Source organism: Arvicanthis niloticus, chromosome 11 (assembly GCF_011762505.2).
Source record: "Arvicanthis niloticus isolate mArvNil1 chromosome 11, mArvNil1.pat.X, whole genome shotgun sequence".
Taxonomy (NCBI): Eukaryota; Metazoa; Chordata; class Mammalia; order Rodentia; family Muridae; genus Arvicanthis; species Arvicanthis niloticus.
This window is the reverse complement of record NC_047668.1, coordinates 64,119,757-64,144,884: the sequence shown is the minus strand read 5'-3', so window position 1 is coordinate 64,144,884 and position 25,128 is coordinate 64,119,757. Positions and strand designations below refer to the sequence as shown.

At 47.1% G+C, this 25,128-nt stretch overlaps 1 protein-coding gene across 5 annotated transcripts in view; it reads right to left on the bottom strand.

The window, feature by feature from the left end:
* Vit (vitrin) overlaps window positions 1-25,128 on the bottom strand; it is a 117,564-nt gene that overhangs the window by 7,065 nt on the left and 85,371 nt on the right. For all 5 annotated transcript variants that reach the window (XM_034514413.2, XM_034514414.2, XM_076942295.1 and 2 more), the window contains 2 exons: window positions 22,313-22,460; window positions 1,128-1,231 (listed from right to left, as the gene is read on the bottom strand). In XM_034514413.2, the coding sequence (XP_034370304.1) occupies window positions 1,128-1,231; window positions 22,313-22,460 (252 nt within the window). The remainder of the gene's footprint in view (window positions 1-1,127; window positions 1,232-22,312; window positions 22,461-25,128) is intronic.

The following is a 25,128-nucleotide window of genomic DNA, read 5'->3' as shown; positions in this document are numbered from 1 at the left end:
TCAGTCCTTTCTGTGCTCCTCCACAGACTAAATCCCCATGTGCCTCAGTTACACAGACTATGTTCACTGAACTCCGGCATGATGCAGAGGCAGAGTGAGAACATAGCACTCTCTGAAAATGTATACCAACTGGGTTAGGACTCCTCTCTGTCCTCATCAGGGGAACTGAATCCTTGCCAGGTTTTTCTCATTGAAATTTTGCTTGTGTAAGTGATAAATTGGACACAAATATGAAATCTCTTCTATCATGCTTATGATGCAGCTAATGTGGATTTACAGACATGAATATGGTGACTTGGCTAGTGGTTATTCAGCATTGCACTGAGGTGAAGGATTCTGCATTTGCCAAATACTAATGTTCTGGTCACTACAGAGATAACGAGAGGAGGGAACTAATTATTCAGACTCTCTACAACTCCAAGGATGCTCTGTGGAATTTAGTACCGCTCACTGCTTCACTCCACACAAACTACTGTAGCTTGCACTTGAATTTCTTTGGCCTTAAACAGTTGGGAGTTCTGGGAAGCACAACTAGCCTTCCTTCCAGTCTTTGGGCATGGTTGGTGTGGAAACATTCCATCTTGTCCAGCTTCCCCTGGGTAAACAGGTAAAATGGAACTTTTGGAGCTGTCCCACTGAGGACTAGATTTTGGAGTTCTAGTGGCATCCACCCCTCTTAAGGTTCAGACACTATAGGAGACTCATTTTCAAACACGGGACCCACCTCTCTGCAAAGTCACCACTACGACAACTTTGATGGGAACAAGACCCCCCCTAAAGGACCTCCTGGGTGGAACTGGTGACAAAATTTAGTACTAACTGGTTGGTAGCTTATAGGCCAGCCACAAAGTAGTCACAACAGCTGTCCTGCTAGGCCTGAGGAATTTGGCAGCAACTAGAGAACCAGATGGGTAGGAAGTCGGAGTCACTTCCCATCGGAGTCATGAGTGTTCTGACCATTTTGTACCTGAATCTATGGTAATACATTAGGGAAGATACAGAGGCTGGGTGTCATTCCTTGATGGGTTATTTTTTCCACCTCCTCCAATATAGAATATTATAAGACAGCCACATAGAAGGTGCACCATGGTAACAAGGAAGAATTACTCAAAATCTGGGTCACATACCTACATTAGAAAGGCCTCCTCTCTGGGTAATTTTCTCTATAGCTGTCTTCAGATCTTGAGAATTCATGTGAGTTTTGAGGTTAAACTGGGTAGCAGGGCTGTCTCTAAAGAGAACAAGAAATGAAAGTTAGCTGGAAAGTTACTCCCTCTGGAGGAAGGTAGATATCACAGTGGGCTTCTTCATGTACAAACAGAATGGATGCTGTGACAACACCTGACACAGTGTTCATGAAGTGCTCCATGGAGGACAAGGTGATGAGACAAGGGAGCCTGGGGTCCTCCACAGGGAATGCAGGAACAGCAGGCTGCTGGGGACAGGCTTGGAAGGTTGAGTTCTACTTTTAACTATGCCACGTCATGGCTCTGTGATCTTTTCATTTCTTCTCAGAGCAGGAAGAAAACTTTCTTTAGTTTATTTCCTTGGTGATGGACTTGCCTTTACTTTTCTTGACTTTGTGCTTGACAACATCTTACATGTATATGTTCTTATGATGTGTTCTCACCATCTTCCCTCCTCAAGCCTCTTATCTCCCTCCCATCCCCCTCACTGCCACCCACACCCCCATCCAACCTTTACTGCTACATACTCAGATTAATGACTTTTGGTTTGGTTTTGTGACCCATTTGGCTTAACTAGGGCCACTGTGCGAGCATTGGATTGGAAATGCATAATAGCTTGGTGGGGTCATCAGAGAGTATACAAGTCAAGACAGTGATTTCTCCATTCTCAGGATCTGTCAGTCTAGCTGTGTAATCTTGAGGAATCATTTAAATCTTTGGGTTCCAGCTTCTTTACAGAGAAAAAAAGCATCATCAAAACAGTGCCATTGCTAATGTCCGGTGGGATTCTACCATAGGGAGAGGAGCAGTGAGTTCTCAATGTCTCTTGACTAGACCCTCTGCAGGAAGGGTCTCAGCTCTTAGCCATGCCCTGGATGGTCCCTAGCACTGGAACCAATAATGGTGCCAGGAAGACCACTGTACCCATCTTGTGACTCCCGCAAGTAGGTGACAGGCATAAAATATCACCAGAAGGTCAATGTCATCTTCCTGAAGGCTGAAGAGAGACAGCTAGGACAGATCTGCAGTGATTTCACCCGTGAGACAGAATAAGGACCCTTCCCTAGAGATGAGTTATGCATGCGTGGGAGAGCAACGAGAACAGGTTTGAAACTGTCAAGCAGAGGGTGTGGAGGACTACCAGAGGGGTGAAGTTGGTGCCAGGTGTGTGTGCACCCCCAGTCATGGTGCAGCAAGGATATGTCTCTAGAGACAGAGGCAGAGCAGATCCCCTTGGTGCGCATCCTGTGAAGTCACACAGGGCTGCAAGCTTCCAAAGAGCCCTGGCTCGGTTCAAACATGCTGTCTGTCATCGTGAAACTCTTAGCTTCTGAACCAGGGAGCCTGCACATCACAGAGCCAGGGCAGGCTGTGGGAGCAAGTCCTCAGGAGCTGGGAGGTCTTTTGAAAACTTTTCCAGCACCAAGTGCTGCTTGGACAGTTTGGGGTGAGAACTCTAAGGTGTGTTCTTAGCATGATCTTGGGACTGCATTGTGGTCCACAGGGGACTAACTAGTCCTCAGGACTTCAGCAAAGGAGGCCTTCTCTGACTCCTTCCCATCCCTCTTCCTTTCCTAGTTCCAACCTTCTTCACTGTCTCAAGCTGATACTAGCTAGGCCCAGAAGGTGCGCTTATCCAAGTGGCAAGCATTATCCATCTCAAGGGTCTGCTAACTTCAGAGCCATTCTGTTTGTGCCTCTAGCCACTGACCTCAAACCCGGTACTTGTTCACATGCTGCTCCCACGTCCCCATCCACCATGTCCCAGCAGTTCTGCCTGCCTCAACTTTTATTCCTAAATCTATTACGAAATTCTATTAGCTATGGCAGTGCAGGCAATAGCACTGCCATATCTGCCAGAGGGCCCTTCCTCCTGTTCTAACTCTGCCTGTAAGACTTCTCTCTTTGAAAATCCTCAGGGGCTCTGGATGTAGAACAGGGGAAGAGAATGTGCTTAGCAAGTGCAAAGCTCAGGGTTTGATCCCCAGCATCAAAGTTAGCTCATGCCTGGTTAGCATGTGTCAGGCTCTGGCTTCAATCCCCAGCATCAAGAATGAATTAATGAATGAATGAATGGATGGATGGATGGATGGATGGATGGATGAACCAAGCCCCTTGCTGTACTTTGAGTATTATTTTGGGTTTGTATCTTGGGAGGTTAGTCCCTAAGGTGGCAGGCAGTAGTAATCGACTGTGAGACCTTGATGAGTATAGGTCTGGTGAGATATGCTGAAGTTACTTGAGGTCACTTGGAAGGGATTGTGGTGACCATGGTGACCATGGTGACCATGGTGGGAACCTTGAACTCCTGTGCATCATCACAAGAGTGACGTCGAACTTTGAATTGCTCTCTGGCATGCTGATTGGCAATGTGATGGCCCCACCGATTTGTACTCTTGCTATCTTCTGAGAGATCCTACCAGACCTGAGTTGCTGCTGCTGTCCCTGCCCTTGAACCCCAGAACTATGAGATATTTGCTTCAAAAATGAATTGTTTTATCATTGTAAGAAAAAAAAAATGTACTCCCACTGTTTGACTTCATATTTTGGTTTTCAAAGCATTCGTGATTAAGTTACAACTTACCAATTAACTCTCATCTTCTTTCTTTTATTTATTTACACATCCATTTTAGGATTTCCTACATTCTAGTGAGTAGTCTTTCTGTCTTCTAGTTTTGTGGTTTTTATTCTTCCTTCACCCCCAGCCCTAGCTGACTCAACTCTCTAATTCATAGCATATCACATAGTGCATGGTACATAAAGGTCCCTATGAATAGGACCAACTAAACAACATTTCTTGTCCCATTTCTGAGCATCTCTATTCTGGGTTTCCTGGGTGCTCCCATCTGGGACACCTTCTCAGCTTGTCAATAGCGGTCAGTACACGCTGGCAAGTTCCCTCTCCTGAACCTCAGGTATACATGCAATGGCTCTCACGCATCGCCATCAGAAGGTACTCAGATTTGGTAGTTCCCAAACTGAAGGTGTTTCTCCTCCTGGTCTGCTCTGCTCAACTCCACTCTTCTGTCTTCCTTTCTCCCTGAGCCATCCAGTACTTAGCATTCTCCTCACCAAACGCCAATCCAGTCAGACCTACCTCGTACCCATCTTTCATAGCACTTCTATCCTTCCTAGTCCCAGCTTTAGACTTTGGTCTCACTGATTGAATTAGGTTCTATTTGGATCTGGACTGTCTCTCAAAGGCTCACGGGTTGAGACTGGCGTTATTAGGAGGTGGTCAAACTCTGAGGCAGAGGGAGGAATGAGGTCACTGGGAGTGTGTCTTTGAAGGGAGTGTGATAAATAAAATAGTAGCTAAAAATGTTGAGCATCTCCTCATGATGTGACTTCTTTGACTTTTAGCCTCACAGCAAGGCAGACCATGAATCTTTTCTCTTCTGTAGTGGACTCAGACTGTATGCATGCATTGTAAAAACTCAACTGTTGACTTGATACAACCTAGAAGAGCCTGGGAAGAGAGGCTCAGTGAAGGTTGTCTACATCGGGTTGGCCTATGAGTATGTCTATGTGGGATTGTCTTGGTTGCCTTAATTGACGTGGAAAAGCTCAGTCTAAAAGTGAAGGGCACCACACCCTGGTTTGGGGCTCTGTACCTTTAAGAGTAGGGAAGGTTAGCCAAGTACTGGGTCTGCTTCCATCTATTGTCTCCATGCTTTCGGCTGTGTTGAGCTGACCTGAACTCTTGCCTTGACTTCTCCTCAATATGGTACTTTTACCAGGAATTACAGGATGAAGTAGATCCTTTTTCTCTTGAGTTGCTTTTTGCCAGAGTATTCTGTCACAGCCACAGAAATGACACTAGAACTAGTGCCCCCCACTCACCCACAGCCCATTCCCTTTTCTAGTTCTTTTTTTTTGTTTTTGGATAGTGTCTCACACCATGTAGCCCAAGCTAGTCCAAAACTCTCTATGTAGACCAGACTGGCCTTGAGCTCACTGGGATTCACCCTCCTAGCTCTGCTTCCCAAGGTTTATGATTTAAGGTGTGTGCCACCACCCCCATACCTTCTGTTTCTTTGCAATCAGCTCCTCTCTCATGAGTCTATGGACTCCGGCTTGTTTCTAGATCACACCTTTATTACACGGTAGGCGTTTCTTCAGTACTTTCTGGAATACAGTCACCTCCAGATTGGCACATTTCCTCTCCTTTTCTTAAAGGACCAAACTACTGACTCATGAACATTGAGTCCACAACCAACATCAACTGTTACTCTTGCCCACCTGTGCTTACCTGCAGGTGACTCATGTCTACCTATTCTTAACTGTAGGTAAATTATGCTCACCTGTGCTTACTCACCTATGCAACTCATGCCCACCTGTATTTAACATAGGTGACTCATTCCCACCTGTGCTTCCCGGCAGGTGACTTCTACCCACATGTGCTTACCTGGCAAAGATGTTTCTCTGAGCCACATATTAGCTTTCTTTTTACTTTTAAAATAGTCTCAAAGCAAAACGTGCAAGTATACACACACACACACACACACACACACACACACACACACACACACACACACACACCACAGCTGTAAATTAACCATTAAAATGACTCTAGGAAAGAGCAGAGAGAGTAAGGCCATCTGTTACCTCGTTCAACTGTGTCTAGTCAGGTAACTAAATATTTTCCCCCACCTCCACATATTACCAGAAATGACTGTGAAAACCTATTAATGTGGTTTTAAAATGAATGTGCATTTTAGTGAGTCAGCCAATTTGCAGATAAGTAGATACACAAATCCTGAGGCTCAGCTGTAACCCAAGAGCAGGTGAACTTCCTGACTTTGGATCCCTAGTGCTCAGCACACAGGAGGGACCACATACAGGGGAACACACCCATAAGAGGAGAAAGGCCCAGCTGTCTTCTTCCTTGGCTCACTGTGTAGTTGAGCACTCTGCCTCAGAGCTCCACCCCAGTCTCCACCTTCCTGCATTACATCATGCGTTTGCACATCACACACAGATTAGTCCTTAGAGGCACATAGTCCAGCTATTCATACACTTGATGAAAGATGATTTTCATTTTATTTAATGTCATCTCTTTAAAAATATTGCCTCCTTAACTAGATTGTGGAGTCCTAAAGAGAAGAAACTCTATCACATATCTTTATTATCTTAATGGGTTAAAAGGTTGTACATGGGACCTCTGAATAGTTCCCAATAGTTGAATTGATGGTGATTATGATTATGGGCAAAGGCATGGAATTGGTCCACCAAGGGTCTTCCTGGAACATGTAATCAAACTACTTAGATAAATCTTATATCGATATTTCTTTTCAGTGGCACAGGGAAGAATGGCTTATTACGTGGTAAACAGTAATGCTTACCAAATTTTGTTCTGATTAAATCAAGGGAATGAGTGGATTGTTAACCTGTAAGCTTATGGTGGCTCTTAGGATAGAACGTAGGCATGCATGGGTGTGTTTGTTCTTTTCCAGGATGGATAGGCTGGCTACCTGACATAGTTACCTGCTTCTTCTTCAGACGGGGCTGCTTTGGCTTAGATGCTGCTTCTGAACAGTTGATGTGTTGGGGGCTTGGTCTTCAGAGTTATGGTGTTGACATGGCAGAATCTCTATGATAGGTAGGTGTCAGACGTGACCCTAGTGGAGGGTATCTATGTACTAAAAAAAACTATCTTTGGAAGGAATTACTGCAGACCTTTAAGGACCGGATTGGTTCTCACAAGAATGGGTTGTTATGCGGAAGCTGGCATCTCCTCATAGTTCTTCAGAATGTGTCTCATGTGTCCCTCTGGCCCTTATTAACACCCTCCACAAGCTCCTCACCAGAGTTAGGCAAAAGTTGGTGACAAACTCAAACCTCTGGAAATATGAGCTAAATAAAATTATCTTCCTTATAAATTAACAACCATCAGGTATTTTGTTATGAAAACAGAAAACAGGAACAATAACACTTAAAAGATTATGTCCATAATATTTTTTTGTGTAGGCAATCTTTGAATTTTTAATTTTATTACAAGTTCTCATGAGATGAAACTACCTTTTTCTGCCTCAGCAGGATCAGAGATGTACTTTGAAAACTAGAGAGGTTTATAGTTTAAGGACTAAATATAAAATTGTTCTACATTTGGAAAAAGAGCTAGGCCTAATGTAAAGAAAGTAACACAGAGAGACAAGACATATTCTGTGTATACAAAGGGCAGATTTGCTCGCTAGCAAATGGCTATTGGGAGTAGGTTTTGGAAGCAAGGGCACCTGACAAAGGTGAGTACCAGTGGTTTCTCTGAAGGCTTTGGGTCAGGGAGCAGGTAGGTTGAGTCCTACCGCCTTGATGCTAAAACTCACTAGGTGCATTTGTTAAACCGCGTGGGTTACTTGATGTATCTTCCCGAAGAAAATCAAACACTTGCCTGGGAGTTTCTAAAGTAAAGAATCTAGTGATTCATTCTCAAGGAGATTCAGGAGGCCCTAGACTTTGGAAGACTTCTGTTAGGTCTTAACCCTTTTGTTGATCTCCCAGAGTCTACTGGTCTACCTTCGAACGCTGTCAACAAATGGATGAACTTCTCAAAATAATTTGTTTTGCCTGTAGAGAAATATTAGCCAAGCATATTTCCTCTAGTAAGGCCCTTTTAAAACGGTTTTCTCTAATTAGGATCTAACTGTTTCCTCCAGAAGCAACTGGTACCTGCAGATTATTATGAAATAATCTATATTTAGCCATTTAATTTTCATCGAGGGCTGAAACAGGGATGGTGTGGACTTGGTCAATGAAACGAAGCATGGCCGTGAGAAACGAAGCATGGCCGTGAGAAACGAAGCATGGCCGTGAGATGTTACAGGGAACGTGCTGCTGGGTGCAGGGAAGGTGACAGACTTACCCCTGGAGGACTCATATTGAAAATGATCCTGGCTCCAACCCCTCAGCAGCTCTGAGCTTCACTAGAGAAGCTACTGCCAGCCTTAGTGCATATGGCCTGGGCCAACAGGCTGAGGGACCTTGTACAGCAATGGACACTGGTCTTTTGATTTTGTAGCAGCAGAAAGGGTGGAATAGAGTTGTCCAAAATTGAATTTTTTTGTAATTAATAGCAGTATTATCCAAAGAGAAGAAAATAAACCCATCTTAAACACTCTCTGCTGGAGTGTTTGGAAAGTGCTGCTAACATTGAAGTCTGACGTCACTCGACAGCCCTGAGCTTGGTGCAAAATGGCAGACTCCTTCCCTCAGTAGGGTTTCTCCTTCTCTGGAGGATCCTGGACCCCACCTGAGGAATGCCACCTAGTCCTGCACATGAGATTCCTGGAATGCCTTCCCATGCTAATGAGGCATCTCAGTACCTTAGCTTTCAGCCAATGACCTTTGTCTACCCTGGATATGTTCACCCACTTCCCCCAAACTATATAACCCTTTGTTTGCCCCAAATAAAGTGTATCCATGTAAGCCTACCTTAATAATAAAGGTATATGCACAAGCTAAGATCGTGTCAAAGAGCTAACTCATTGAAGAGCAGCAGAGAACCCCACCACACACACACTAGGATCCTTCCAGCCCAGTGTGCAGCAGCATCTGGACATCCTGAGAGGGAGAAAGAGGAGGATATGGAACCACACTGGAGAAAATGGGACATTCCATCTGATGACTTGGGAGTCCCTCCAGAAGCAACTGGCACAGCAGATGTTAATCTGGAACCACTCCGGGGGGCCTCCCCAGGTGAGTGCTGGAATATCTAGGCAGCATAGCTTCCTAAGCTCACATGACTCTGGTCACCTTGGATCCCGTTGAAATGTAGGTTTGCTTCGGGAGGAGGAGCATGAGGTCTGAGGTTGTGTCTATGTGGATCACTAAGTAGCAGAGTCTTAGTGGATGCTTTACAAATCCAAAAGAGAAGCAGCAAGGTTGCCAGTGATGAAGAAGGGAGAAGAGTGAACAGAAGTCTAGAGAAGGGGAGCTGGAGGTATGTCTAGTAGTGGAGAGGGTGCATCGCTCTTGCAGAGGACCAGAATTCCGTTCCCAGGGCTCCTGTCCACACCTGTAACAGGCTTTGACAACCTCTTCTGGCCTCCATGGGCAACTATACACACACTCACATAGCCCCACATAAATACATGCGTACACACAATTAAAAATAAAACTAAGTCTTAAAAGAGAGAAATCTAGAGAAGGGAAGAGAAAGACAGTGAGGAATGGGATGGAGCCCCACAGCCCTGTGATTGGTCAGAGGAGGAGCCCTGTGGTCAGTAACAGGACTCACATGATGGCGGCACAGGCTGTAGGAATCATCATACGTTCCCCCTCTGGCAGCATGAATTATTACCTGAGAAGCTAGTGATGTCTTGGCTCCACATGTAGAAATTATGATTTCGTAGAACTGATGCTTGGCAAGGACATCAGAATTTTTAATGACTCTCTGAATGGTTCCAATGTGAACCAAGATGGCTGTCCACTTTTCAAGAGGGAGGATAGTCTCAGAGGATCCTGTGAGAGGAGCTCACAGATATCACTGGCAAAGCCAAGTGTGGCTGTTTTGTATGTGCCTCAAGAGAACTGCACAAGAGAGTATTAGGGTTATCTAAAGGAACAGAACTGATAGAATGAATATATATTATGTATAATATAGTAATATATATATATATATATATATATATATATATATATATACACACTATATGGCCTGGTCTAATAAATCCCCTTTTAATATATAACACATAATATATAATATACAATATACTATATATCTATATAGTAGATACAATATAATTCTGTCAAATATATTAAAAAGTATATATCATATTATATATATGATATATTATATATACAATATAATACATATTTAAATATATATCACATATATAAATATATATAAATCTCATATATATGTTTGTGTAATATATATGTGTATATACATAAACATATGTATACATACACACATATATATATATATATATGAGATTTATTAGACTGGCTAACAAGATGTGGTCTAGGTAGTCTACAATGGGTGTCTAAAAATAGAAAGGCTGAGAATCTGGAATGAGGCTGGATTTTCAGTAGCTGTAATATGGTGTCAGAGTCCTGGAGATTCCTGGAGAGCTTCTGGTCTTCAGTCTTCATTGACATCCTGAAGAACATGGTTAACACCAGTCACAGCAACAGGGTAGATGAACTTGCCAGCATGAATGAGGGTAAGCAGGCAAAGTGCAAAGTTTCCTTCTTCCGTGTTGTTTTATTTGGGGTTGCCACCGGAAGGTATAGCGTAGGTTTTAAGATGAGTCTTCCTACTTCTAATAATCTTATTAAGACAATGTCTCACCAGAGCACCCAGTAGCTTTGGTCCCAGTTAATTTTCAGTGTAGGCAAGTTGACAATTAAGATTAGACCTCACAGAGAGAGAAGAAAACACTCAAGATTGTTTTTAAAAATGTCCTCTCTCTGTATCATGTATGTGTGTGTTATATGATAGATGTATATGGGATTTGTATGTGCATGTGTTTAAGTATGGGTAAGCATGTACCATGGAACATGTGTAGATGTCAGAGGACAACCTCTCCTGTCAGTCTTGGCCTTCCACGTTGTTTTGAGGCACAGAGTAATTTTTGTACTGCACATGTCAGGCTCCAGCTGGCCCAGAAGTTTCTTGTATTGCCTTTTCTGTTTCCCATCTCCTTGTGGATGTACCATCATTGCAAATTCATGATGCAGTGTCTAGATTTTTACATGGGTTCTGAGGATAGGAACCAGGGTTTTCATTTTTGTGTGACAACACTTTTACCCTATGAACCATCCCCCAGCCTCCAATATTCCTTTGGGCATTGTGTTTTCAGGTCGATAAGCTTGAAGACTCTGTCTTTCTAAGGACCAGAGCTTACCCGACTTGTCTGCCTGTCTGTCCGAGAATGTCTGGGTGGGGTCTTTTCAAGAGGCACAGAGTCAGCTCGGGGAGGTGACAGGCAGTTGGCTGTGTTAGTTCCTGGAAGCTTGGGTGCTCCAGGACTTCAATGCTGCACTTGGGAAATGAGGCAGCACTTTCACCCCAACCTTGGGGCATCAACGCTTCTCACACTGGTCACAGATCAAGTTCACAGGAACAAGAGGTTAAAGGATCCATTTCAAGTCCTTATTCTCTTGTCTCATTCTGTTCTGCAAATCTAGGAGCGTACCTACCACAGCCTGGGAGGAAGTAAGAAGTATTTCTTAGAAGCAGTCTGAGTGATGCTAAAGTAAACTTAGAGCCTAGGCTGCTGCTTCTCACTCAGGAAGGTGCACATGTGCACGGTGTTTGTGTGCTTGCATGCGTGTGCCGTGACTCACATCTGCCAGCCACAGCCCTGCTGTACTGCATGCCCAGTCCCTCCCACTCCTTGCTTTGGCACAGACACAGACCATGTGGCAAGGGGAATACATTGCCAGCTGTATTTATTTCTTATCGCTGCTGTTGCAAATGCATGGCCTAAACAGTACACGTCAGGCTCACAGTTCCCAAGGTCTGGAGCCCAGAACTGAAGGTGTTGCCACCGGTGCACACCTTCAGCTGAATAACTGTGCACCTTGCTCATGACCTCCTCTGTCCTTAAAGCCTGCAGTTAGCATCTCTCTAGTCTCCTAGTGGGTGTCCTTGGTGGACAACAGCTAGAAAAGGTCGTCTGCTTTCACAGACTTGTTATATTGGGTTAGCTAGGTGGCCATCTCTCTCTAATTATGTCAGCAAGGTCTCTTTGGTTTAGAGCCTCCAGACATTTGTGTGTGGATAGCTGTTAAGGCCATTATTCTACCACACTTGCAATGCAGCCTTTACCTCCTTCCTCCACTCTGACTGTCAGCCGATAGATGGCGCCACTGATCCACAGACGGCTCCAGCATGCCTACTGCTTCACTGTATGTGACTGCAAGTCTTTAGTTCAAGGCTGAAAATCTCGGGGATGAAAAAGTAAGAAAATATAGGAGTTGTAGCACAAGGCACAGCCTACAAAGGAGATAGACGATGTAAACCCAAGGGCAAAGGAACCAATTTTCTTATTTTGATGTCCTGGAGGTGGTAATGAAGTCCAAGAGAAGATAGACAATTCTCTTCCATTTATAGGACTGAAATGAAAAAAGAAATCTGAAGTCTAGAGGGCAGTTAGCATCTGTAGATGTTCTAGGGGCAGTTAACACCTGTGGATGTTCTAGGGGCAGTTAGACCTGTGGATGTGGGCTGAGCTACAAGACAAGCCTGTATGCTCGTGGCAGTCACCCTGCCTGCTACAGTTTACCTAATAACAACAAACTCTGGCTGTGTTTTCCTCTGTGTACCCCTTGGTATGCAGTCACACGCCTGTTGATTGCATAATTTTAATTTTAATTTTAATGCGTGTGCAAGATGGAGGCCTTGATCCATGACCTTGGGTTCCAGCACCGAGTCTCTGCCTTTGCACTGGTGGGAAGCATCAACTGTAAAGTGCCTTTCTACTGGATGAGCAATAGTCTGCTTTTGAAGTCAATTTTGTTTGACATTTGAGGGATTAACGTGACTGATAGATAACTTTCTTCCCCTGGTTGGGCATTTAGTAGGTGTTCTTAGGAAAGCTGTGTGGTGCTTCTGAGTCTGCACCAAATGCCACCTGTGCTGACCGTGGGAGGCAGCCACGGTGGCTGACAGGATGTCATGATTATGGGTATAAGTTGTGCAGGGAGGAAAGAGGGGAGAGAGACCTGGTAGTGAATGCCAATCTCTAAGAGGAGAATAGAACAGGCAAGGAAAGAGCCCAAGAGACACTCAGAGAGTGACCAGTGACTCCTCAGTCTTGTGAACACACCTCAACAATCAGTTCTCGTCACTAGGCTACCTGTGGGCCTGTTCTTTGTCCCCATAGGCTCTTTCGGTTAGGGTTCCTGAAGAATCCAATGTGTTACATTTCACAGCTTTATACATTTTGAGTTTCTCTTATTTCCTGTTACTACTTGGCACAGGACTTTGAAGTTCTTAATTGAATTCTTGTAGTCTAAACTTCAAAGTCTGAATTCTGACTCAGCTGTCCCGAGGAGCTCCTCGGGAAAGCTGTGTGGGGCGGCAACAGTGCAAATGAAGGTGGGCGCCTGAGAGGTGGGTGATTTGTCACCGGGTCTCTTCAACCTCCGCTCCGTCCTCTGTAGCTGTTCTTCATGGGGGTAGGCATCTCTTGGCAGAGCCTGGAGACCTCACCACAGCAAGGTAAAGCGAGGAGTCTTTAGGCTTCATGATTCTAAGGCGAAGGGATGATTTTATCTTCATGTGGGGGGCACAGATACCTAGCAATAGGCTTGGCATATGTCCAGGTGCATCTCGAGAGACAGTGCATCTAGAGAATTTTGGTACGTGGGTATAAACAGACTGAGGAAGAGCCACCCAGGGTGTGAATGTTACTGTTGGCGTTAGTCAGTCTGGGGGCTGGGAAGGAATAGAAGAGCAGAGAAACGGAGGCACAATTTCTAGATACGTAAAGGTTGCTCGCTGTGCAAGTCTGGCAACCAGGATTTGGTCCTTAGGGCCGTGGTGGGGAGGGCCACCTCTTGCAAGTCGTCTTTTGACTTCCACACGTGTGTGTGTGTGTGTGTGGCATGTGTGTAGCTACATATTCTCTCTCTTTCACACACAGACATAAATAATAAATGAATAATAAATATTTAAAGCGGGAGGAGGGGGCTGGTGCCCACATCATCATGAGCTGCTCGCATTATTCTGCTGCTGCCTGTGGATGGCTGCTTCTTCAGTGTTTGCTGTGGACTCAAACCAGCAGTTCTCTGCAAAGCAAGCATTTGGCCTCAGATGGAGTTTCAAACTATCATTGTTTTCTCTTACTCTGAGGCTGCAGCTTCCTGGCCTGGGTAGCTACTGACTTCTTTGGCTCATCAGTGTGCAGGCGGCTTCTGTGGGACTGTCCCCAGCTCTAATTGTGTAAACCAATCAAATCAACCCATTCATTTCCTATTGGTTCTGTTCCTCTGGAGAACCCCGACTCACACAGAAGGCAACTGGATCTGGTGAGAACCCCAAGGCTGTGAGTGGAGTCAGATTCCCACCTGATGAGCTTTCCCCCCCCCCCCTGGCGCAGCTCCGCAGACCTAAGCCCAGCAGCCGGCACCTTGCCCAGTCTCACCCACCCACTCTGCTCCTCTGCCGGAGCTCATTCCATTTAGTGATGAAAGGACCGAAGAGATGGGAGGTGGGACCACTGTGCATCTTCAATAGAGAGTAATTTCAGCTAGATAGCTTGACTCGTTTTGGCCTTGTCAGGCCACCCTCCAATCTGGGGTTGTGAGCAAGAGGAAGCAGCTTGCTGGCCTGTTAGCCTAACATCCATTTATTGGCTTTCTCCGGAGCCAGCCATTGAATTATACAATGCCAGGGCTGGCGGAGCCCTAATAAATCATCAGTTGACCCCATATTTTACAGGTGTCAGCACTTACACGGAGAGGTTAAGTGATTGCATAAGGTCCTCCAGCAGGGCTAAGGTCAGAACTCAGATCCCCTGTCAGCCGATTCACAATGCTTCCCTCCCCACCCTGCTACTGGCAAGGTGAAGATGACAGATTAGTTTCTATGAGCATGAAACAGAGGGACAGACACACATTTGCCCTAAATGCTTTAAATTAAATTAATACAGTTGGAGAAAAGGCAGACACTGGAGCATATTTAGAAAGTGAATTGGAAAGCAAGGGTACGGAGGCTTTCTTCCAAATGGTGATCACGCCCGCCCGGAAAAGAGAGGAGCGAGTTGGGGGAGGGGCGGTGCTCCTTTCGTGTCACCTTATGAGAATGCTACAGGTGGGGTATTTCATTCAGAAAATTAATTTTATTCCTTATGTTTCTGGAGGTTGAAGACATCATTTCTGGGGAGGGTTTAGTGCTATGCCATCCCTCGGCAGATGGTGGAGGGTAAGAGACAGCAAAGGCAAGAAGAGACAAAGACATTTTCCTAACAAACCTACCTTCTTGATAGCTAAGCTGGTTCGTTGATTACAGCATGTGTCTATGGCTAAGTACCCCTGGCCATCTCCAGTGTGTCCATCACTAAGTACCCCTGGCCATCCCCAGTGTGTCCATTGCTAAGTACCCCTGGCCATCCCCAGTGTGTCCATTGCTAAGTACCCCTGGCCATCCCCAGTGTGTCCATTGCTAAGTACACCTGGCCATCTCCAGTGTGTCCATTGCTAAGTACCCCTGGCCATCTCCAGTGTGTCCATCGCTAAGTACCCCTGGCCATCCCCAGTGTCCATTGCTAAGTACCCCTGGCCATCCCCAGTGTGTCCATTGCTAAGTACACCTGGCCATCTCCAGTGTGTCCATCACTAAGTACCCCTGGCCATCCCCAGTGTCCATTGCTAAGTACCCCTGGCCATCCCCAGTGTGTCCATTGCTAAGTACCCCTGGCCATCCCCACTGTGTCCATCACTAAGTACCCCTGGCCATCCCCAGTGTGTCCATTGCTAAGTACCCCTGGCCATCCCCAGTGTGTCCATTGCTAAGTACCCCTGGCCATCCCCAGTGTGTCCATCGCTAAGCACCCCTGGCCATCCCCAGTGTGTCCATTGCTAAGTACCCCTGGCCATCCCCAGTGTGTCCATTGCTAAGTACCCCTGGCCATCCCCAGTGTGTCCATCACTAAGTACCCCTGGCCATCCCCAGTGTGTCCATCACTAAGTACCCCTGGTCATCCCCAGTGTGTCCATTGCTAAGTACCCCTGGCCATCTCCAGTGTGTCCATCACTAAGTACCCCTGGCCATCCCCAGTGTGTCCATTGCTAAGTACCCCTGGCCATCCCCACTGTGTCCATCACTAAGTACCCCTGGCCATCTCCAGTGTGTCCATTGCTAAGTACCCCTGGCCATCCCCACTGTGTCCATCACTAAGTACCCCTGGCCATCCCCAGTGTGTCCATTGCTAAGTACCCCTGGCCATCCCCAGTGTGTCCATTGCTAAGTACCCCTGGCCATCCCCAGTGTGTCCATTGCTAAGTACACCTGGCCATCTCCAGTGTGTCCATTGCTAAGTACCCCTGGCCATCTCCAGTGTGTCCATCGCTAAGTACCCCTGGCCATCCCCAGTGTCCATTGCTAAGTACCCCTGGCCATCCCCAGTGTGTCCATTGCTAAGTACCCCTGGCCATCTCCAGTGTGTCCATTGCTAAGTACCCCTGGCCATCTCCAGTGTGTCCATTGCTAAGTACCCCTGGTCATCCCCAGTGTCCATTGCTAAGTACCCCTGGCCATCCCCACTGTGTCCATCACTAAGTACCCCTGGCCATCCCCAGTGTGTCCATCACTAAGTACCCCTGGCTATCCCCAGTGTGTCCATTGCTAAGTACCCCTGGCCATCCCCAGTGTGTCCATCGCTAAGTACCCCTGGCCATCCCCAGTGTGTCCATTGCTAAGTACCCCTGGCCATCCCCAGTGTGTCCATCGCTAAGTACCCCTGGCCATCCCCAGTGTGTCCATCACTAAGTAAGCCTGGTCATCCCCAGTGTGTCCATCACTAAGTACCCCTGGCCATCTCCAGTGTGTCCATCGCTAAGTACCCCTGGTCATCCCCAGTGTGTCCATTGCTAAGTACCCCTGGCCATCTCCAGTGTGTCCATTGCTAAGTACCCCTGGTCATCTCCAGTGTCCATTGCTAAGTACCCCTGGCCATCCCCAGTGTCCATCGCTAAGTACCCCTGGCCATCCCCAGTGTGTCCATCACTAAGTACCCCTGGCCATCCCCAGTGTGTCCATTGCTAAGTACCCCTGGCCATCCCCAGTGTCCATCGCTAAGTACTCCTGGCCATCCCCAGTGTGTCCATTGCTAAGTACACCTGGCCATCTCCAGTGTGTCCATTGCTAAGTACCCCTGGCCATCTCCAGTGTGTCCATTGCTAAGTACCCCTGGTCATCCCCAGTGTCCATCGCTAAGTACCCCTGGCCATCCCCAGTGTCCATCGCTAAGTACCCCTGGCCATCCCCAGTGTGTCCATTGCTAAGTACGCCTGGCCATCTCCAGTGTGTCCATTGCTAAGTACCCCTGGCCATCCCCAGTGTCCATCGCTAAGTACCCCTGGCCATCCCCAGTGTCCATCGCTAAGTACCCCTGGTCATCCCCAGTGTGTCCATCACTAAGTACCCCTGGTCATCCCCAGTGTGTCCATTGCTAAGTACCCCTGGCCATCTCCAGTGTGTCCATTGCTAAGTACTCCTGGTCATCCCCAGTGTCCATTGCTAAGTACCCCTGGCCATCCCCAGTGTCCATCGCTAAGTACCCCTGGCCATCCCCAGTGTGTCCATCACTAAGTACCCCTGGCCATCCCCAGTGTGTCCATCGCTAAGTACCCCTGGCCATCCCCAGTGTGTCCATTGCTAAGTACCCCTGGCCACCCCCAGTGTGTCCATCGCTAAGTACCCCTGGCCATCCCCAGTGTCCATCGCTAAGTACCCCTGGCCATCCCCAGTGTCCATCGCTAAGTACACCTGGCCATCTCCAGTGTGTCCATTGCTAAGTACCCCTGGCCATCTCCAGTGTGTCCATTGCTAAGTACCCCTGGTCATCCCCAGTGTCCATCGCTAAGTACCCCTGGCCATCCCCAGTGTCCATCGCTAAGTACCCCTGGCCATCCCCAGTGTGTCCATCACTAAGTACCCCTGGCCATCCCCAGTGTGTCCATTGCTAAGTACCCCTGGCCATCCCCAGTGTCCATCGCTAAGTACCCCTGGCCATCCCCAGTGTGTCCATTGCTAAGTACACCTGGCCATCTCCAGTGTGTCCATTGCTAAGTACCCCTGGCCATCCCCAGTGTGTCCATTGCTAAGTACACCTGGCCATCTCCAGTGTGTCCATTGCTAAGTACCCCTGGCCATCTCCAGTGTGTCCATTGCTAAGTACCCCTGGTCATCCCCAGTGTCCATCGCTAAGTACCCCTGGCCATCCCCAGTGTCCATCGCTAAGTACCCCTGGCCATCCCCAGTGTGTCCATTGCTAAGTACCCCTGGCCATCCCCAGTGTGTCCATTGCTAAGTACACCTGGCCATCCCCAGTGTGTCCATCACTAAGTACCCCTGGCCATCCCCAGTGTGTCCATCGCTAAGTACCCCTGGCCATCCCCAGTGTGTCCATTGCTAAGTACCCCTGGCCACCCCCAGTGTGTCCATTGCTAAGTACCCCTGGCCATCCCCAGTGTGTCCATTGCTAAGTACGCCTGGTCATCCCCAGTGTGTCCATTGATAAGTACCCCTGGCCATCTCCAGTGTGTCCATTGCTAAGTACCCCTGGTCATCCCCAGTGTGTCCATTGCTAAGTACCCCTGGCCATCCCCAGTGTCCATCGCTAAGTACCCCTGGCCATCCCCAGTGTGTCCATCACTAAGTACCCCTGGCCATCCCCAGTGTGTCCATTGCTAAGTACCCCTGGCCATCCCCAGTGTGTCCATTGCTAAGTACCCCTGGCCATCCCCAGTGTCCATCGCTAAGTACCCCTGGCCATCCCCAGTGTGTCCATCGCTAAGTACCCCTGGCCATCCCCAGTGTGTCCATCACTAAGTACCCCTGGCCATCCCCAGTGTGTCCATCACTAAGTACCCCTGGCCATCCCCAGTGTCCATTGCTAAGTACCCCTGGCCATCCCCAGTGTGTCCATTGCTAAGTACACCTGGCCATCTCCAGTGTGTCCATTGCTAAGTACCCCTGGCCATCTCCAGTGTGTCCATTGCTAAGTACCCCTGGTCATCCCCAGTGTCCATTGCTAAGTACCCCTGGCCATCCCCAGTGTCCATTGCTAAGTACCCCTGGCCATCTCCAGTGTGTCCATCACTAAGTACCCCTGGCCATCCCCAGTGTCCATTGCTAAGTACCCCTGGCCATCCCCAGTGTCCATTGCTAAGTACCCCTGGCCATCCCCAGTGTGTCCATCACTAAGTACCCCTGGCCATCCCCAGTGTGTCCATTGCTAAGTACCCCTGGCCATCCCCTGTGTGTCCATCGCTAAGTACCCCTGGCCATCCCCAGTGTGTCCATTGATAAGTACCCCTGGCCATCCCCAGTGTGTCCATTGCTAAGTACCCCTGGCCATCCCCAGTGTGTCCATCACTAAGTACCCCTGGCCATACCCAGTGTGTCCATTGCTAAGTACCCCTGGCCATCCCCAGTGTCCATCGCTAAGTACCCCTGGTCATCCCCAGTGTGTCCATCACTAAGTACCCCTGGCCATCCCCAGTGTGTCCATTGCTAAGTACCCCTGGCCATCCCCAGTGTGTCCATCACTAAGTACCCCTGGCCATCCCCAGTGTGTCCATCGCTAAGTACCCCTGGCCATCCCCAGTGTCCATCGCTAAGTACCCCTGGTCATCCCCAGTGTGTCCATCACTAAGTACCCCTGGCCATCCCCAGTGTGTCCATTGCTAAGTACCCCTGGCCATCCCCAGTGTGTCCATTGCTAAGTACCCCTGGCCATCCCCAGTGTGTCCATCACTAAGTACCCCTGGCCATCCCCAGTGTCCATTGCTAAGTACCCCTGGCCATCCCCAGTGTGTCCATTGCTAAGTACACCTGGCCATCTCCAGTGTGTCCATTGCTAAGTACCCCTGGCCATCTCCAGTGTGTCCGTTGCTAAGTACCCCTGGTCATCCCCAGTGTCCATTGCTAAGTACCCCTGGCCATCCCCAGTGTCCATTGCTAAGTACCCCTGGCCATCCCCAGTGTGTCCATCACTAAGTACCTCTGGCCATCCCCAGTGTGTCCATTGCTAAGTACCCCTGGCCATCCCCAGTGTGTCCATCGCTAAGTACCCCTGGCCATCCCCAGTGTGTCCATTGCTAAGTACCCCTGGCCATCCCCAGTGTGTCCATTGCTAAGTACCCCTGGCCATCCCCAGTGTGTCCATCACTAAGTATGCCTGGTCATCCCCAGTGTGTCCATCGCTAAGTACCCCTGGCCATCCCCAGTGTGTCCATCGCTAAGTACCCCTGGCCATCCCCAGTGTGTCCATCACTAAGTACGCCTGGCCATCCCCAGTGTGTCCATCACTAAGTACCCCTGGCCATCCCCAGTGTGTCCATCGCTAAGTACCCCTGGCCATCCCCAGTGTGTCCATCACTAAGTACCCCTGGCCATCCCCAGTGTGTCCATCACTAAGTACCCCTGGCCATCCCCAGTGTGTCCTTCACTAAGTACCCCTGGCCATCCCCAGTGTCCATCGCTAAGTACCCCTGGCCATCCCCAGTGTGTCCATCGCTAAGTACCCCTGGCCATCCCCAGTGTGTCCATCACTAAGTACCCCTGGCCATCCCCAGTGTGTCCATTGCTAAGTACCCCTGGCCATCCCCAGTGTGTCCATCGCTAAGTACCCCTGGCCATCCCCAGTGTGTCCATCGCTAAGTACCCCTGGCCATCCCCAGTGTGTCCATCGCTAAGTACGCCTGGCTGTGGCCCCCTTGCATCACCATTGCTCTGAGAGTTAAGTTGCTGGCACATAAACTCAGAGGCCCCATCCACACCGCCGTCTATAGCTTTAGCTTCCCTTCCATATCTATTATTTAATCCTCATTTTTGTCGGCACACAACACTTCTTCGGTCATTCTTCTTTTCCCTCGACATATTCATCACCTTATTTTCCCACCACACCAGAAACCCAGGTACACACAAGCTTTTAAATCAGCTATTTTTGATGCAAGCTAACACAGCAAAGCTTTGACTCCTCCAATAAAACTGACTAGGACATCTGGCACTAAATACTTATATGTGCTCTTTATAGGAAGGCTTGCGCTGTGTTTGTTATCTTAAAAAAATAACAGAATGAAAATGGGTTGACATTTGGAGAACAAGAAAATGCTAACCCAAAAAGCCACCTTTTCTTTTTTTTTTTCTTCCAGATTCCAAGTCAAAACCACACAATAGGTCACACACACTGATTGGTGGCATTTGCAGCGTTTGGTTATTTATAATTGACTCTTAACTATTTATAAGTGCCAGTTAGCCAAGCTACTAATTTTTCCTGACAGGAATAAGAAGAGAGGAACAAATGGATTCAAATTTAATTCTGGAAATACACAGGTTATAAGTTATTTGACAAAGAAAGCATTTTCACTTATTTTTTTTTCATAACTCACAGTAGAGTAACTAGCATGTTTCTAGCAACCCAAACACCTGCTAAGGTCTTTGTACCACAACCTAACTAACGCACTGCTCCGGGTCGCCCCCGGGATGCTTGCCAGCTGGCGACAATATACAGGTTGGAGCACTGGGATGCTTATTTTTATTCAGAAGGAATGGCACTGCTGTCACTGAAGCTTTAGAGCAAGGGCGCTGAGCTCTGTCTTGCTTTCCAATTCCAAGGGCTAAACGACAGGTATGTGAGGAGAGGAGCATCATGGGTAACCAACTCCCCTTTATGGCTAGCATATATAGCTGTTGATCAGTCAGCCCGTTTGAAATGTGCGTACAGATGGAGATTTATGTGTGTTTTGTTCTTTTGGTTATGATCTGTCATGTCTGGGCTCTGAGGTAGGGAGAAACACATTTATATTTGAACTAAGATTGATTTATTATTCCGAATTAGAGAAAAGAAGCTCAGGTTTGGAGCGTTGCTATGGCCCCTTACGCCCTCCCCTTCATGAAATAACAAGATGGATGAGGATCAGTCAGCCCAGTGCTCAGCCAACTGGTGGAGCCCCCTCTCTGTGCCCAGGGATTCCTTGTCACCTGGTGGACTTTATCAATACAGTGTGGAAAGCCAAAGGTTGTTTGGAGGGAAGAGAAAATACAACCTAAAGCAAGCACCGTGGCTGCTAGCATCTTATCTAGGTTGTAGCCTGTCAAACAAATGTCTTCATAGTCAAGGCTAAAGGGAATTTAGCTTTCTTTGTTTAGAGATAAAGAAACTGGTGATAGCCTAACCGGTTTATTCATGGCTTGCACCTGTACTCTTAATCCCTACAAACGAATACTGTCTACACCAATCACGAGCATGTATTATTAACCTTTTCTTCCCTGTGGGAAGGCTCATATTTCCTCAGTGGCAGCTGGATTGCTTCCATTTGTTTTTTTTTTTTTTTTTTTTTTTTTTAAATATTACATTAGAGAAGAGAATGTGTCAGTGCTTCAGGACACATTGTGGCTTGACGTTAGGGGTGCGGCGATAGCCAGGCTCAGCATGAGTTACACTTACCCGTACTGAACAACACCCACGAGAGGACCGGCAGGGCCGATGTCAAGAGCCTGGACGACGTCCACTAGGAACTGCTTCTGGATCCGGAAGCGGCGCTTGCCGATGCTGGTGCTCCCATCAATTAAGAATGACAAGTCAATTTTGCAGTCTGAGGGATAGAAAAGGATGCTGTGATTCCGCTTGGCTCTCAGTGCTCCTACCTACGCCTCTTGACTCTCAGTGCTCCCTCTCAGTGCTCCCTCTCAGGGAAAGATAGAGAAAATATGAATTAAATGATATAATTTAGTAGTTTTCACATATATATGGGCAATATTTAGACATACACTCACTGGTATGAATTAAACTATATATATGAATGTATATTACATAAGTTATACTATGTATAGCATATATATACATATATACATATATATAATTTAATTTATAAGTTACACACACCAACAGACTGACAATAAATAATAACAAAGCAGAATGATTATGGCAGTATACTATAATAAAAACTAATAAAACTTTGGGGGAGGTTACTTTTTTGTTGTTGTTGGTTTTTTTGTTTTGTTTTTTTTTGAGACAGGGTTTTTCTGTGTAGCCCTGGCTGTCCTGGAACTCACTCTGTAGATCAGGCTAGCCTCAAACTCAGAAATCCACCTGCCTCTGCCTCCCAAGTACTGGGATTAAAGGCGTGGGGCACCACTGCCCAGCGGGTTATTTATTTCTAGAATTTTCCATTTATTGTTTTTAGATCTCAGTTGATGACGAGCAGTCAAAACTGTGGAAAAGTAAAACCAGGGGTAAAGTGGTTTAGCTGTGTAGGAAGCCAATGAGAGTTGTAGGAGGCATGGCAGGCAGAAGGCCAGCTTCAACCTTTCAACAAAGGCTACACGGCTAGCAAATCCATGTTTGATATCCTCCTCTGAGTGGCACTGACTCAGTATGATAAAACTGACTGTTCATTGCTGAGCTGAAGCCCTTACTGGAGTTCATATAGCCTTAAGATTAATTTCAAAATGAAGAATGGATTATTGAACTAATGCACTTGGGAGACAAGAATATTTCAGAAACACTTCCAAGGGAGACAGGAGAATAAAGAATTTTGATCTACAGCATCCAAGAACACCCAATGGCCCGCACCCCCTTGTGGGCGGGGGAAGAAACTGCACATGTCCTAAATTGTGCATGGCTTCCTTGGGGCTGGCGTTGCCTGTCCTCCATTAACAAAAGTGGTATAGGTAAATGCTTCTGAGCTGACGAAGTTTGAAACAAAATTGGTTAGAAATGATTACTGATGCGTCATGATGCAAATTCGAGGGTGGAAAGTTGAACCTGAGAACGTGCTGAAACGGCTATTGAAACCAGAGGAGGTTTTGAGGAGACCTCAGAGATGCTTGTCTGCCTCTACTCCATCTATTTTGTGTCTTAGCTCTTCAGCAAATCTCGGAACTTTTTGCCCCAGTCTATGGGTGCCTTTTAGCCTTCCCTGTCCAGCTGGTGTCTCCCATGGTGCCTACACCTACGCATAACCCCTGAGATGAAGATTTCAGGAAACAAAGGAAATCCAAATGTGGCTTAAAGACACTAAAGACAGAGATGAAGCAGAAGACAGAGAACTGCTATAAGGCTTCTTTCTGATGGTCAACGCATGTTTGTCTAGGCCTTGCTTTGCAATGTGTATTATAGCCAGCAGGTGGCAGTAATGGTCTTCAGGGGTTTCAGTTTACCAACGCCAACAGGATATGGGAAATATGGATTCACGGGAACCACTCAAATGTAGAGAATCAGATTTGCCTTTAAATATGACCCCTAAGTTTGAGAAACACTCCTGAACAAAGGTTTTCCTTCTAGATGCCAGGAGATTAGTTCGATATTGCCTTTTAAGATAGAGGAAAATCGATTCTAGGAGGGGACAATGGGGTTTCCCCTCTTCATTTATTTTCCGCGATAACAGTACATGGATTTGGTAGCATCCGTTTGGGTTCCTCAAGGACATTTTGCTCATTTTTTACATCTTGAACTATGTTCAGGAACAATGTGTTCAGTTTTGAAGCAAGCAATTTATCCACTAGTTCTTCTGGCTCTCTGGCCTGATTGTTGATGGCAGACACAGAAGTCTCCTTTGTTACCCTTCCCAGGATTTTTTTTTTTTTTTTTCATCACTGGGACCAAACGCAAGGCCTTGTTGCACTTTCTAGGCCAATATTCTATTACTGAGTAAAAGCCCCTGCCTCTAAACTTAATATCTTAATGACTAGGCTTCTATCCCATGGCATATGCAGGCTAAGACCCAGCGGGTTTCTTCTGTGGAAAGACAGCAGGCTGATGTGAGATTGACGTCAGTATTAATGGGTGGAATTGTGCCAGGAGGTGTTCAGTATTGCTGTCTTATTTAAGGCTACAGGAAAGGTTTCGGATGAGGATGGAAGGTCACGTGTGGTGTCTCAAGGAATCAATGCACCAATTTTCCTAATTCTGTGATACATTGCTACTTTGGTGCAATTCTATAGATGAAATCATGCTTTGGGCTATATAATACACCATGTTTTGTGACTTTGGGTGATATCTATCAGAGGCCTGCACAGGTCACAGGTGTTACGACTTCCCACAAGATAACCTGCGAGCCCCTCTCAAGGACCGCTGGTGACTTTGGCTGCAGACTCAGTCAGTGGGTCTGGGATGGAGGCTCTGGCTCTACCTTTGCTTCAGAGTCTCAGGGTGACTTGCTGATGCTGTTGGTCCTCTGATCATATGGAAAGTCACAAGGTGGAGCGAGAGTGTGACACGATGGGTATGAGGCAAGAGATGGTCATCTGTGGTCTCAAAAC